Source organism: Balearica regulorum, chromosome 3 (assembly GCF_011004875.1).
Source record: "Balearica regulorum gibbericeps isolate bBalReg1 chromosome 3, bBalReg1.pri, whole genome shotgun sequence".
In the NCBI taxonomy this organism is placed as follows: Eukaryota; Metazoa; Chordata; class Aves; order Gruiformes; family Gruidae; genus Balearica; species Balearica regulorum.
Window position 1 is genome coordinate 42,910,015 of NC_046186.1, and position 16,474 is coordinate 42,926,488.

General features: G+C 37.0%; 1 protein-coding gene across 1 annotated transcript in view; it reads right to left on the reverse strand.

Annotated features, from left to right (window-relative positions):
- Positions 1-16,474, reverse strand: part of EPHA7 (EPH receptor A7) — a 160,889-nt gene that overhangs the window by 9,183 nt on the left and 135,232 nt on the right. Inside the window, 9 exon segments of the mRNA XM_075747723.1 lie at positions 2,251-2,400; positions 3,468-3,677; positions 4,654-4,715; positions 5,284-5,401; positions 5,403-5,440; positions 5,443-5,469; positions 9,740-9,865; positions 13,968-14,023; positions 14,706-14,814. Of these exon segments, the coding sequence (XP_075603838.1) occupies positions 2,251-2,400; positions 3,468-3,677; positions 4,654-4,715; positions 5,284-5,401; positions 5,403-5,440; positions 5,443-5,469; positions 9,740-9,865; positions 13,968-14,023; positions 14,706-14,814 (896 nt within the window).

Genomic DNA, 16,474 nt, shown 5'->3' on the forward strand with positions numbered 1-16,474 from the left:
GCTACAAAGAGACCACAGCTGGAGTTCTTACTAATAGAATTGATTTATATTATTTACACTTCTCACAATTTGTTTTTCAAATTCTGCTTTTTCTGCAAAAAGAGAAAAAGGGAATACTGTTAAGAGTCAAGTATGCTTTTTATCATAATCAGGCTATCTGAGGATGTAAAGTAGATTAGAAGAGGGCCAGGTCTGTTCACTGTATATACTGGCTGCCAACAAAGTATTAAATACAGGTAACTGGACAATGTAATATTAGGACTCTGCTTCAGGGTATATAATAATAATACAAAAGAATAAACACAATTATGGTAATAAATCCAGGAGTACAGCAAAGAAAAAAGAGATCTAAGGCTAAGCTCTTGCCCTTTTCTGAAGAACTAATCTGCACTTGGGTCAGTAACCGCATGAAAGCACCAACTAGCAAACCCCAGCAGTCTAATAGGGGGATAGGGTAAAGTGCAGCAGTTTGAGGGCTACTGTTACCAGCGAGGATTAGGCTGAGAGGAGCCCACTGCTCAGAGGAGTTGGGGGGACTCTGTGGATCATCTGTGCTCAGCCCTCTGTGCCTCTGTGGGGAGCTTGTAGGATAAGCATTCTTCTGGTAAACCCTAGCTCCATGTTTGCTGCTAAAGAACGACTTTGCTTAAAAAGAGATTGCGACACAAATTTGTATCCTACATCAATCTAAAACAATGACTTAAAGGAAGAGGGGCAGAATTAAAGAAATGCCATCTAAAGATCCAGAGTAAGGGAGACATAATTTTTAGGAGATCTGATCTGGTCTATGACTACACCCACATCCACTTTTAGGCAAAATGATACGCTTAAGATATATAAACTGCCTGAGTGTTTATGCAAAGTTAGAAGAGGCACATTTAGCATTTTTTGTTCCAGTTAAATACTCCCATTGGTAACTGTGAAGGAGAATAAATAACTAATCATGATTCTAAATTTTTGCATCACAGATTTATCTATGGGATTGGTAGGATGTGTATATGTTTTGGGAAGACATGCTTGAAGATCACAGCATACAATAATATTTGAAATTATTTTACCAAGCAATTGATGTATCTTTTAATTATGTGCTATTGAAGACTATCATGCAAGATGCTAAAAAGAGATGAAACTGCAAGAAGTGGTAATTAACTGTTTTATGAAAAAGATTCATTCATGCGCTTTACTTGCAGTTTTCAACAGAGGCAATACTTTTCAAAATCCAACAAGAAACATGAAGATACCAAAATTTCTCCCCTATTTAAAAGTTTTTCTGTATTGTTCCCTGAAAGATAGGTAAGGTTTGCCTTTGAGGCATCTTATATTCCTGTCAGACTTCTTTTATGTTTGAATCTAGTACAGAAGGAAGGTGTCAAAAGAAATGAAACTCCACTGGGTGTCTAGGGAATGTAAATATTTCTCTTTCTCTGCCCCAAGGACTTGTTTGCCCATATTTTGACAGTCCATGAAATCTTTGACACTGAGACCTGTCAAATATTAACAACTTTTCACTGTGCCAAACTGACTCATCATTTACACTTTTATCTTCTTTTTTTTCAACTTTGATGTCGATCATTCAATCAAAAAATAAAATAATAATAAAAAAACCACTCAAGCCCCTGACCTGAAGAACTTTAAATGAGACTTTTTCTGACATCTTTCTCACCTGCCTGGCTTTTTCCTGTGTACTTTCTATATTAATAGATAGTCTTGTCAGAAATCAAGATTAAAACCCATCTGTTCTATTACTGCTGACCTGTTGCTCTGGGTCATATTTTATGCAAACAAGGGTATTGTTAAATCAGCATAATTAACTTGAAAAAGCCAAAGTAGGTCATTAACTGCCACTCAGATTTTTAACAACTTTTTTCAACTGATTAATCATTGCTCTGAGGTCAGAAACCTCAGAATTATTTCTTATTGGAAAAAATATTAATTCCTTCCATGCTTAAGTGTAATGAAGTACAGAGCATATATTACTATTTTTGATGTTCCAATTTTACTTGATACTCGGGACAGACACCTACAATATCCACATGACAGAAGAACAATGTAGACATTTAGGTAAAAAGTGAAAGCTCTGTGACTTTTTTATTTTGTGAGAACCCTACAGTATTTTCATAAGTCTCATTTCTAAGCCAACAGTTGACGCATGTATTGTGAAACACATATGTATGTGTTCACAGTATGTAATTTTTGTTTTTATAACACACACACACACACTCACACTCACACTCACAAAGTATAACCTACATCTTGATTTGACATGTCCCAGTAAGGCCGTTCTCCGTAAGACATTACTTCCCACATAACTATTCCATAACTCCACACATCACTGGCTGATGTAAATTTGCGGTACTGGATGGCCTCTGGAGCTGTCCATCTCACTGGAATTTTTCCACCCTATGAAAAAAATAAAAAAGCAGAACGTTTTCTCTTTTCTCCACAAAATTTAACATAGACTACATTTATAATTCTTTCCATCAACATCAAAAGCAACATTTATATCATCTACTATAGTTGACTGATTGCAGAATTTTCAAAGGAGTCTAAGGAAGTTTAGGCTCTTAAAACACTTGGACCATAGAAACCTAGACACCTGTCTAAGCTAAGTTGGATGCATTTCTCTGCAAGTGCTTATCTCTTCACTGATTTTAAGGGGCTGCTTAGAAGTCTGATATACGCTGGTCCTTTAACTCCTGGCTGGCTGAAGCTAGGTGAGGGGAATTTCATCCTGTGTATATAAATCCTGTTGACTTGTCATACGGTCCTCTGAAATCTCGGTCTGACATTTTTAAACCAGGCTCCTACTTAGAGCCCAGCGGCAGGAGTGACAGCCGAGAACACCGGTGCAGTTGCCCGGATCCCTGCGCCTGTCGGAGCGGATTCCAGGGGCCCCTCCTTCCCTCAGCATGAGAAAATAGGTACAGTGAGGCCCCATGGGTGGGAAAGTGGAGCTGGCTCAACAAAAGAATAAAGAGCATAGTGTGCCCGATGAATGCTTATTTAAGAAAAGCGTCCCACCCAAAAGCAAGGGAAAATACAGGAGTTGAGCTTTGTCACAGTCTAGCCTCAAGCTAGTCAACTTTTTGTTGAGATAAAATCTAGTCTGAAAAATAGTAATAGCCTACAAATATTTTAATTGACTCATAGTAAATGAGATGATTAATTTTTTTATGGGTAAAACTTCTGTATTTGTTCAAACAGAAGATAATGAGGAAGGGAACAATGAAGACAGAGGAAAGGAATAATGAAGATACTGTGCAAAATTTTTAGAACTTTACCAAACAAAAATGTATGTTCTTACAAAAATATTACTCCCTAATTAGAGACAGATTTTTGCAGACTCTTTTGACTGGTTAATATTTCTCAATATAGTAATGTATTTCTCTTATCTATATTCTCCAGAAGATATGCTGCTTCTTAGTAACTACATCTCAAAACTACTAAAACCCATCGATTTCTCTTACGGTAGTAGTGTAGACAGCCTCTGGATCATCTTCTATAACTCTGGAAAGGCCAAAGTCTGACACTTTACAAACAAGGTTGCTGTTGACAAGAATATTGCGTGCTGCAAGATCCCTGTGTACATATCCCATATCGGCCAAATATCTCATTCCAGCAGCAATTCCTCTCAACATTCCCACTAGCTGAATGACTGTAAATTGCCCATCATGTTTCTGGAGGGAAGAAAGGAGCAGCAATTCTTGTTAGTACAGCTGAGAAGAGAAATAAGAATTAGTTTTACAACTTTAGCTTTCTACTTATTTACTACTTCTGTGGCAATTCATCCTGGGGCAAAGAAACTCACTTCAAACACAAGTTTTATTTTCTTCAGCTATAAAGCAGTACATCCAGTTAAGAAATGTGAGTAGTTAATGTACTAGAAGTAACAAAACTTGCTAATCACTATAAATTTCTGGCTAAGGCATGGAAAGTCTCTTCTAAGAGAGATTACCTGATGTACTTCTATGCTCTTCATCTCTCAACATAATTATTTGTTTCAAGGAAATAAGAACTATCTCCTCTTGGAACCCTAGCTACTGATAATTTTATTCATAGCTTGGAGTTTATCAAACAAACATAATCTTTCTATTCTCTACAGAGTGTTCATACATCATCTCACACTGTCTTGTACACCTGGTAAGGAGTCAGAACTGGCCAGTTCAGAACACACATTCAAAAAATGCTAAATCATTGTGAACTTGCACTTCTTTTTCTTTTGTTCTTCTCTTACACACAACCATAGTTCATTTAGGGATTCTTGTACACTGATTTCCACCATGCTGACACAAAATTCTGTTCCCTAAAGGCAGAAGATTTGGCTTCATGTATCAGCAGTTTTAACTTCAGCTGGTGGCAATAATAAAACCCGCCATGTCTATGCCACATTAGATCACTTAAATTCCTAGAATGTTCCTATGTGATCCAGTCTGATCGTCTCATTTCTGATTTGGTTTTGCTGAAATAACGTAGAGAACAGCTCATATTTATCAAACTCCATTTCAGCCTGAAAACCATTTTAATTATACAAATATCATGCATGTATATATATGCACATATATAAACCCATATTTTTAAAAGTAACAATATATAATATAACATAATATTTGTCACTTCAAATATATTTTTATATGTTTCCATTTTGGTACTCACCCTAAGAAATGCATCTAAGGCCCCATTCTCCATGTATTCTATTACGATCATGACTGGTTTCCCTGAAAGAAAAGACGACAGATTTTGTCTGAGAAACTGTAACACAGATGGAGTGCCTTTTTTTGACAAAACACATGTTATTCCTTTGAAGGACTGAATCATTGAGACAATGAACATTTCTGAGGCCTCCAGCACTGTTACTGATCTCTAATAAGTTCTTAAATGTCTGCATGAAACGTGGTCATGATTCACAAAATTAAACCATACAAATCGAAATGTCAGTGTGTTCTCCTAACTCCTGCTGTGTGAACAGGACTCTGGAATAATGACACTTCAGATAATATGAAAGGACATAAGAAACCTTATCTCTCTGCATGGTCTTTGAGGCTAAATGAAACTAGAAAAAGAACATATTTCAAAAAGTACTTCATCTTTTAATCATGTGTGCATCTTAATTTTTTTCCTCAGGTTGTAGCATAAAGTAAGTATTGTTTTAGTTAGTTACGCATCAGGAGAAAATCCATTAGGACTGTGCAGCCTGTTTATAATTTGAATCTTTGACCATGAATAAGCTAAAGTAATTTCTGCCATTATGTTGTTATTTGACTGACGGATTCAGCCGCTGCTTACCTCTGGTAACGACCCCTTCTAAGTGAACAACATTGGGGTGGTCAAACTGTCCCATGATGCTTGCTTCACACAAGAAATCCCTCCTTTGCTTTTCAGTGTAGCCAACTTTCAGAGTTTTTAATGGCTACTGCGACATCTCTCTTGCCAGGAAGCTTAGACGCCCACTGCACACTTCACCAAACTCTCCTAAAATGAAGTAGATCAAGGCTGAATTAGTCTGACTATAATGTCAATATTCTTTTTAGGCTTTGATTCAACTAGCCACCTAAGTGTGTGTTTAAATTTAACATGTGGATGTTCATATTGAAATGGAACACAAAGACAGGCACATGCTTTAAATGAATTGGTGACTAGGTACCTTATGGAGTAAACACTTCACATTAAGCCAATCTACAGGTCTCTGAATCTTTTAAAAGATTTGTTAGTAACTTGTTACATTGTTTCATAAATAGGAAATAAATATGAAATAGCTTTCATAAGAAAATACTATTACAGAAATAGTAATACCATTTCTAAGTGAAGAAGTCATTCTGTTCTACATGGTTTCCTCGCTATCTTTAGATTCCATGGTTTTTTTTCTTTCAAAAGGCTCTTTCAGAGCTGCTTTTAATTTAACATCGTTATGGTGTTAAATGAAGCACTACATTATTACCTTCAAGCAGGATAATTTACTTCGCAGATTATGAAATGAAAGGTGTGACTTATAATAATTTTGTTACACTAAACAAACACAAGGAAATGCTGGAAGTTTGTAAAAGCTTCTAAACTAACAAATAATTGGAACTTGAAGAAGCATGTGAAAAAAATGGCCAAACAGCTAGCAAGAATACAAAAAAACAAACCAAAACAAAAAAAGCCTCAACAACCATAATTTGGGAGAGAAGTAATTGAACTCCGTTGGACAGGAAAGAGGATGGAAGCACACGAGATGTGGAGCTGAATGGCAAAACATCTGCCTCACAATTATTGAGATTGTGAAAGATTTGAGGATTGTCCCTTGCCTCACAGGCATGTCAGCAGAGAGAGAAAGAGACACCCCCTATTCTGTAGCCAGGAAGAAAAATCTCTTGGAGTATATAGGAGAAAAGGGTAGTAACATATCTTTAACTGAATAAAGGGGAACATCTCTTTAAAAAGAGAAAGATTAATTGCAAAAATATTTAATAATCTGGTACTTTGGAAATTTATCTGGAGTATGGGAGATATAGATCCAAGTCCCTCCTCCAAATCAAATCAAGCCTGAAATTTATCTCCTGCATACCTGTGGAGTGCCTTAACATTAAGCTATTGAGTATAGACAAATATGCAGACACACCTACATCCAAGACATGTTTTAGGGTAAGTGCCGAAAAAGATGTTTGAATTAGGGGAGACTAACACACAGAGTTTGATTAGAGAATCTCTTTGGGACATAGCCTGAGGTCCTGAGAAACCTGGTGGGATCAGGACTTAAGTGCACATACACACTGCAAGACGTCTGGCTGGCAGTGGAGAGAGGTATGCTTGGAAATGGGGCTGAATGCCTGAAGAGCTAGATGTTGAAGTGTCCTAATGGATGGGTTCTGAGAAATCTTGTTTAGGACACTGTCACCGTTCCAACACAACTGTTCTATTGTCACCCCCAACAGCAGAGCTTAGAGAAGTAAAAAAAGCAGTACCTGGGCCTCAGCTTCACAGTTCTCCAGCCAGAAGGGTAGAACTTTGACTGGACCTTAATATTTCCAGCTGACGTGTTTGAACAAATCTCCACTCAGTATGGCTCATTTTACCAATCTCATAGGAGATGACTGCATACAGAATTGAATTCCTCTCCCTCCCATCTATGTTAACTGAATTAAGGTTAGCTCTGAGCAACTCCATATACCTCTGTTAACATCGTGCTGTACCTGAGCTAATTGGCCAGACAGAGTACAACTGTTCCTGCTTGCACAGCTGAGGCATTGACTTCAACCATCCTTGGGCACTGGAGCCACGGTCTGAATATCCATGTCATAGCTATAAATACCATGAGGCATAGCTGTTACATACATAACAACTAGCTGCTCCCACCCTTGCCTTGGTGCCTTAACCTTCCTCCCGCACTTCATTAGCAGTATGGATGACTATTAATGAATTCACCACTCACCTCACTCACAGCTCCTAGCCACAAGATCTTACTAAAGGATAACAATTTTCTCTAGCAGTACCTTCCAAAATTATTTTTGTTCCATGCCGAAAACAAGACCTGAGTACAAGCGTATGTGATACTTCAGAGACAGGTAATTAGGATAACTGGCACAGGAGACACTAAGGCTTAACTCCTTTCCAGCTCTCTGTGATCTGATTTGGAATGATTTCCAAAAGTAGATCACTCTCACCCAGGCAAACCAGAAACTTGAACTTGTATGTTACGCATTTCAGACCAGGATGCTAGCCAATGAACTACTTTATTCCCCAAGAAAATAGTATATTCAGCTGAAATGATGCCCAAAAATGATCCAGAAAATAAGGCAACAAGAGTGGGAATACTGCACAGCCGCACAGCCACTAGCTCAGCATGTCAACAAGGAAGAGGCTTAAAACAAAGGATGTGTGGTACGAACAAGGACTCAGCATAGTGGACACCATATTCTGTGTCTGACAGGTGGCCGCAGCGGGATGGTAATGAAAATGTTGGCAAGGAAAGCACATATCCCTCATGCCAAATTGAGCACAAGCATACTTGCACCCTGTTCATCTGAGAGACATGGCACTACTCAATAGTTGACGTGGCCAGCATAGCTGATGCATATTGAGACTGCTAAGTGGCTTTTCTGGTGCTGTCACTAGCAGAAATTCTATATTCTTCTTTGATGTATGAGTTTCAGCTGCTTCTTTGGGTCTTTAACATTCTGGTGTTCCTGGACTGCATTTCATTTCACTCCTGTTTGCTGTCTACATCAACAGGTTAAAGCCATAGCTAAACCCCATACTCAATATGCTTTCAGCATAGCACTTCTAATTAACTTTCTTCAGAATGACTACTGACACACGTTAGTTTTTTTGCCATCAGTTATACTCATTAAAATCAAGAATAAATTCATCTGCAGTCAACAAAATTAGCCTTCTGGAATTAGTCTGTCATAACAGTGAAAATATGTTTTAAACTGTATACTCTGCAACTGCAGTGTTTTCAGCATTTTGCTCGGAAGGCATCGGCAAAGTCCAACTGAGTATATCTTCGTGCTCTGAACTGTTGCTATGCTGATAGTTTTTTTAACTCAAAGCAAAAGATAAAGCTCATTCATTTTTACAGGCTAATCTTGAATTTAAATCTTGTATATTGTGTATTTATTAGAAGAGATGCTGCAATTCTAGCATCACAAATATTACTAGTTAGCAAGGGCTGGATTCCTATGCTCTTACTCATCTGAAGGAATAATTTGTTAAGCAGTCTTGTTAATTTCAATGGTATTACTCGTTGATTAAGACATGATTCAACATGAGTGAGGTTACTTTAAAGAGGCATTGTGAATTCTAAGTGTAAAGATTTTTTTAACAGGTAAATCAGCTTATTTTAGAGATATTTCTTCTCTTTTCTAAAAATACCACAGCATGTAATTTACAGTGCATGCCAAAGTACAGGGTGATTTTAAAAGTTTTCTACTAATACTTTTATAAAACAACAGGAAAGCAAAAGAACATTTCCTCCAGGAATCCAAAGTATTTGATATTTTTCTTACCCACAGAAACTTAATTTCACTACATGGAGTAGTGCAATAAAAATGTCACATATCTTATTAATGCAAACAAATGAAACTGCCTTTTTAGAGCATGAACACCATGTCTTAAGTAGGTGGTAGACAGTTCAAGAGGAAGAAAAGCAATGTAATGCTGGTGCAATTACAATCAGTCATGAGAAGTTAAACAATAACTTTTTGTATTCATAAAATATCAAAAAGAAAAATAGTAGAACAAAAAACAGCCTTAGGGAAGATTTTGTTATACAGAAACAAAAACTTCCTAGTCTCTATTTAAGATTTTGTGCTGCAGCCAGTTTTCCTTACTCACATGAACAAAAATTCAGGGGGCAAAAAGCCTTCTTGCAAAAGGAAAGCAAGCAGAATTTGCACTCATGCCTAACACCTTTACTCTGACAGTAAATAATAGGCAGCAAAAGTGCCCCCCTCCCTCCAATTACATTTTTAACAGCAGATACAGCATTAGAAACCCACAAGCTTTCAATGTCAGCAAGACTCTTTCATTTACTTATTTATTTGGGGTTTTTGTTGTTTTTCCCCCCCCCTCCCCCCCCCCCCCCCCCCCCGTTTGTTTTTACATTTTAGAAGCAAGTGCAGCTTCATTGCTCTTAACCACTCTGGCAAATGCAAAAAGTTCTTCTACACTTGAGATATAATTATTTGCCTGTCATTATGATGTATGAGTTTCGATCCCAGCTAAATGGAACAGTTGAATTAGGAAGCCACAGCAGCCTTACCTGCACCAATCACACGCTCAATTTTAATACAAGAGGCATCTAGCTCCTTGGCGAATTGATGGACAGCTCTATTTGGGTCCTCGTAGGTTTCAGGGTCAATGTAGGTTTTGGTGCCTGGAAATTTAACTGTAATGATGTAAGAAAGCATGACTGTGATGAAGCAAAAGCACTTATTGTGCAGTCAGCCCAGGAATTTCATTATGCAGAGTGCTCCTTGGAAGAGTGAACCTGCTTCCACGCTGCCTGAGTCAGAGTCGCTCTGAGAGGCAACCTTAGTTTTAGGCATTATCTGCAAGCATGCTGACACAAGTACACAATCCCATCTCTAAAAATGACTAACATTAGTATCTGCATCTCCACCTTGAAGTGAAAGAAGTAATAAATATTCAATAGCACTCAATGGAATAAATTCAAGAGTTAAGGGTAGTAAAAATAAAGCAGGGGAAGGGGTTTATATATATATATATAGAGCAGGGGTATAAGACCAGTGGAGGAGGTGAAACTTTCTTTTCTGTGTAAGGACAACTTATCCTCTTTTCCCAGGTTGCATAAACAGCATTCCTTTATGTTGTCTCTGTCTTCTGGCAGGATTTGAAAGGCTCCTCCACCTACTTCAATTTGCTTAAACTACTGAATATAATGTTATTTACAGACTATGGCAATACCCAAGCTAAATTATTCACAGCACTTAGAATTTATATTCTTAGGTATGTTTCTCACACTAGAATATGAACATGAGAAACACTTTTAGTCAACTTGTAAAGGCATAAGAAGGGAAAGTGGGCTCTGTGGCACAATTATTCCCTCTCTCAAGCAGCTAAGTCAAGAATATGCAGCAGTTTGGGGTTTGCTCCCTCTTTTTCCAGGATAACACTTAGTGCAACTCAGGCAGCGTAGAGCTCTGGCCAGCATGTAGTTTTTTCCCTTAGTTTGCTGCTGATTCAGGAAAATTATTTTTTGCTCTTCTGGTGAAAGTAGAAACTTCTGGTGAAAGTAGAGCAACCCTGGAAATCTATTAATCAAGCTTTTTTTTTATGAAATAAATTTAGCTCACAAGGATTACAGTCCTGAGCTTTAATTAAATCAGTGAATTAAAGTTCAATAAGAAAATGCAAGGATGTTCCTCTGCTAATTCATATACTGATATACAAGAATAAGATCAAAAGTCAATATGAAACATATATAATTTATGGTTGCTCTGTAATCTTTTAATTGAACATAAAATATTTTAAATTTGAAACTATATTGAAAAATAGCTTAGTAATCATGTGTATTTACGTTTGAGATGGTATTACTCACCAAAAATGCCCCAAACCCTCATAAGAAGGAAAAAGCTAGAGAAATTGAGTAATCTAATGAATTTACATCCAGAGAAATTATTTGAAATGTTACCCAGGTACTACTATCTGCCATACTATGTATTTAAATAGATGTTCTTCCAGTTTTATTGATAATGCTACAAATTTTTAAAATGATAAATATTTATTTCTTTAAACCAAAAATAACTAGAGAAAATGAGAAGAAAGCAATAGGTTAACAACATAATAGTGCTTTCAGACAAGGAGATGGAGAAGGAGTCATCCTCTTGTGTTTGGGATAGGGGGCCTGGAATGGAGGTAACCTTGTGAATCACAGAATCATAGAACTATAGAATGGTTTGGGTTGGAAGGGACCTTAAAGATCATCTAGTTCAAATCCAGCTACCATTGGCAAGGACACTCTCCATTAGACCAGGTTGCTCAAAGCCCCATCCATCTCAAGTGGATCTCTGAATCTCAAATGGGCTTCTGTTGGTTCTTTATTCAAGCTGTCATAAAACATTTTGACAGGCCAAGGCTATCCTGGCATACCAATGTGAAGTAATGCTGGCTTGGATTTAAGGACATTGTTAGAAGAAAATGGTACGAGGAAACCAAATATAATTCTGAACTGCTTGACTAAACTTCTCCATTGCACTCCTATCTTCAAGTGTAGCACTTGATGTCACAGAGAGTTGAGGGGGACTGAAACAAAATATATTAAATTAAATAAATACTCTATTAAACACAGTGCTTTAAAACCTGCTTTAAAAAAAATGGTTACTTGAAAGCTTTAGTGTTAAGTAAGTGTTTGTTGTACGTTACATTTTTGAAAATCCAATCTGGTACCTTAGCACAGAGAGTGATTGTCTAGATGTTATAGAGCAAAAGGACACCAAACTGATATTCACAGCTCTATGACCAAGCTGGTGACCACAGCACTGGGTTACGTCACATTCTGTACATGGTTATCAAATAAAATTAAACATTAAACCTTCAATCAACAGACAATGAAAAACTAGCTTGGCAAAAACCGATTTATATTTGGTGCTATGAGTTTAAAAAGACTGTGTATGCTAACTGTGCTGACTAATCTGCTGGATAACCAGATTTCTTGAAAGTAAAATGAGGGTAATGAACACATATAAAGTCTCACCATTTCTGGATCAACTATTAACCATTAAGTAGCAGCTGTCCTATAACTCATTTACACTTTCACTGAAACCAAAAATGCCACTGACAATGGAAATGAAGAAAAGAATTATTTAGCTAGTATATTTCTTTTGTTTATACACTGACATACAAGAATACATAGTTGATCTTTTCCTTCAAGGACATAATGGGGATTTTAAAAGTGAAAGCAGTAGCTCTTCTGAAGACACGAAAAGCTTATAATGCATCTACAAGAGGCAAATTTCAAATCCGTCACTCCCAGAATAGTAACATTTAAGTAACATCAGATTTTTGACGAATTCTTTAAAATCAGTTGCACTGCAAAGTGCATGATAAATAATTCTTATCCCATTATTATTTTCCACCTTTCATACGTAGATTATGAATTGATTGACTAAAGCTGCAATGCTGTCACTACTTAGTTTGATACTCACTGCATTTAATTGAAATGATTTAGGTAGCAACATGCCCAAACTCAGGAAGCATGAACAAATTCCAGCTGATCTGATTTTGAGTAGAAAACTATGATCTGATTTTGAGTAGAGCTTTGGCTACAACTACTCATTTAAAGAGGTATGCATTGAGAAGATGCTACGAATTTGTGACTAGTGGCTACTTCATTCTCCATGTGACATTACATTCTCATAATAACTCATGATTTTAAGATATAAATCTGATGGATTTAAGGTACAGCTGCCATTATTGTTAGACAGCAAAGGCTACATACAGCATAGCATGACTAAATGGCAAGTTCTCCTGATGTGGAAGTTATCAGGCATGGGAGAAGACTAGAAACCCAGGCATTGCTCTGTGTCAGAACTTATATTCAGTTTAATTCTATCATGTGATTTTGCAATTTTGGATGCTCAAAATAATTTTGCAAGTTAGTTTTACCATGCTTCCTGAGTTAATGACTGATTCTAAAAGAAATGAAAATACTTTTAATTTCTCGTGTCAAAATGATATTACAACTGAAATGAGAAAGGGCTAAAATAAGAAAGTTTTTTAAACAATATTTAGATAAAACTGAAACTATTCTTGCATAATCCTTTCTCTCCCCTTAAATTTTCAATTGTCATTAACCCAAGAAAGATGTATGTTATTGAATTTTCCCAAGGTTCTAGCGTAAGTTCAGATGGTAACTGTGATTTTAATAAGAGAGGCTTTAGGTGCTACTCTTAGACAGGCAATGATTCTAGAACAGAGAATAATAATGAAGTAGCTGATCTTTCTTTTCATAGTAAATACTCTATTTTTAAGGACATTGTGTTTTGTTAAATATTGATGCAACATTATTCACAGTAGCAGAAAACAGCTTTTGAGCAGAACAGTTTCATTATTAGAGTGATGCAGTGACCCACACTTTCTTAATCTGAAGTATGCCTGAGGTAAAGATCATATAGTCACGTAGCCAAAGGTCTCTCAAATACTGCACCTCAGAGGGATCATTAGGACAGTGTGAAACATGTATTCAAAGCAATCAAAAGAAAAAGGAAAAAAAAAAAAGCAGAATGAAAACAACAGTATATCATACACGTGTATAGAAATAAAACTGTCTGTGTGAGCAATGTTGACTTTAATCTGCATTCTTTTTGTGTAGGTCACATTTTTACAGTGTTTAACTTCCCACTTGCTATTTACACAGCATTTTTTTTAATTTCTTATGGCTTTGTCTTTCATGAAGTGTTGTTTTAGTATTGTCTACACTATTGTAGTTGGGAATTTTTGAAAGGGGGAAAAGAAAGCAAAACACTTACAATGAAAGTAAAGTTCTTCATCCCCCTCTTGATCAGCTTTGCTATAGCCACAATGCCTGAAAAGAAAGACATCGGTTTTACTGGTAAATAATGATTTACTTCCTTGCATTCAAAGTCCTGACAACATCAGTTCTACAGGCTGGGATTTTCAGGCACTGAGCACCTAACTCCTGTAGGCCCTTTGAAATTTTCAGCTATAATTCTCTTGACATCAGAGTTGTAAATAAATCATGAACAGTTGCAATCAAAAGGCTTTTGTATCAAATACCAGTTGGGACAGGTCCTAAAGAGAAAATTCTAGTTCTGGTGAAAAGCTTCTACGGATAAAACGGAGGATTAAAGAACTTGAAAGTAGAACACTGTTTTACATGGGGGTATTCTTAAACTTATTGCTGTGCCTCTTTTTCTTGAATGTAAAGTCATTTGAATGCTTATCAGATAAAGTGTCAGACTTCTCCCCGTGAGAAAACTGAACCAAAAGAGGGACTTTCAGGAGTACAGGTAAAGGACCTGCTAGGGGTTCCTTTTAACAGCACATTTACATAGGACAAAAAGAACATCTTGATTTAAGTGTGTCTTGCCAAAGTAAGAGGACAAACTGTAAAACTGATAATGGGATTTCAGTGAAAATTGTCCTTACTAAAAATGACTTCCGTTTCAGTTTTGCAAACTACTATCCCAGATTAGAGTTTACAAGAGTGGGGTCAGATGTATTTATGCCTATGCAAGGTGCAATACCTTCGCCCGATGATGAATCCAAACACCATGAAGACCAGAATGATGGTTCCTGCCACAGCAACCACAGCTATGATAATAACAGGATTCTGTTCACTGGAAACAGCTGTGGCTGCAAATGGAGCACAGAGCAGAGATTAGTTTAAAATTATTCCCTACAAAGGAACTGCAGAAAACTAAGTAAGTCAACCATCATGAATTGCAGACTGTTAGTTTATCTTTGCCTGAAACTATTACATTGGTAAAGTCAGTCCAAAGAAGGGCTTCCATTGGAAATTTATCCAAATGCTGGATTAGTTAATGATCGTCTACAGGGAATAAAAAGGAGCTATACTGGAACTGACTCGGCCAAAGTGCTACAGCTGTTAGCTGAAAGCCAGCACCAGCACCAGCCACCTCCACTTCCTCCTACTGCTGCGCTGCCTTCTGTTTTCTTCAGTGGTTGACTCTTTCCTAGAAGGGAAGACCTGGATATCCCTGTAAGGGGGGACAGTGGGAAAATAATCCCTGAAGAGCTCTGCTTCTAGCCTCTCCTCTAAAACTTGTTGATATGACTTTGATGGTACTCAAGGAAATAGTGTCTTAAATATAAGAAAAATGTTTGAGATGAAATACTATTAACACAGATTTCATAGTTAGCATATTTCTATCTCTTACTGCTATTAATCATTGCAAATTGCTATTATTACTTATCATTTGTTTCTGTTAGCAACAAAAATGTGCTTCCACATATACAAAATTGAATTCTCCATGCTTCAGAGAATTTACATGGTAAAATATCCACACATTATCGCTCTTTTTATTCAGATATGCCGATACTATTAATATATGCAAATGTATGCATGTCACATTAATGTAAACTGAGGATGTAAATACTTAGCCTGAGAAACCTCAAGGTTTGTTAAATACATTGCTTGCCCGACATCTAATGAGGGTGGCCATGTACGCTCAGTCAAATTAAATGAGCACAGCTCTGCTGAACTCTACGGAGCTATGCTGGTTTGTTACAGTGAGGATTTAGCCCAAGAAACTGAGAATAAAGGAGGTGATATCAGGCAGTGATGCTGAGCAAGGGACTGTAAAAGTGTGGCTCATCTGGAAGCAGCAGAGAGATAAAAGAGAAAAAAAAAAAAAGGAAACCCAACTGATAGCTGAGTAACTAAACTGTAGATGATATGTTAATATGGTTAACTGCTGGTAGTGGTAACTGAACAGGAATGTCTACACGAGGATTTTATGAATTCCACAGAATCAGGTTCCTGTTGCAGACCTCAGAGGTTCCCATAGAAACAAATAAACCAGTCTTGTCTTTGCTGTGTCTTGGGAGAAGTGAGCCAATCAAAATGATTTATTTTGTCACTGACACTGACCTGTACCAACTGCTTCCCCCACAAAATAACAAACCCCTTGTTATACTACACAGATATAGAATAATCTGCACTGGGACTGCAAGGTATTTCCTAAAGAAACTTTGCCATTTTTCTATGTTCCTACCTAATGCAGGTGAGAAAGATCTCATTATTCACATCAGTCTTTAACTGAAAAGAACAAATGCTTATCTTTGAGTAACTATAAGTTTCTGAGATACCCAGGTCAGAAAGATGCTACTTCAGGCCTGCATATATCCCACTTGTGGAACTTTTAGGAAATCAGTGGTCACTATCTCGTGCAAGAATGTAGGGGTATAAGTAATACAAATCAGTCCCTGTAACATCACCAGGCCATCAAAACAGGCAATCCCAAACAATGTCAAATTTATGTAAAATATAGCA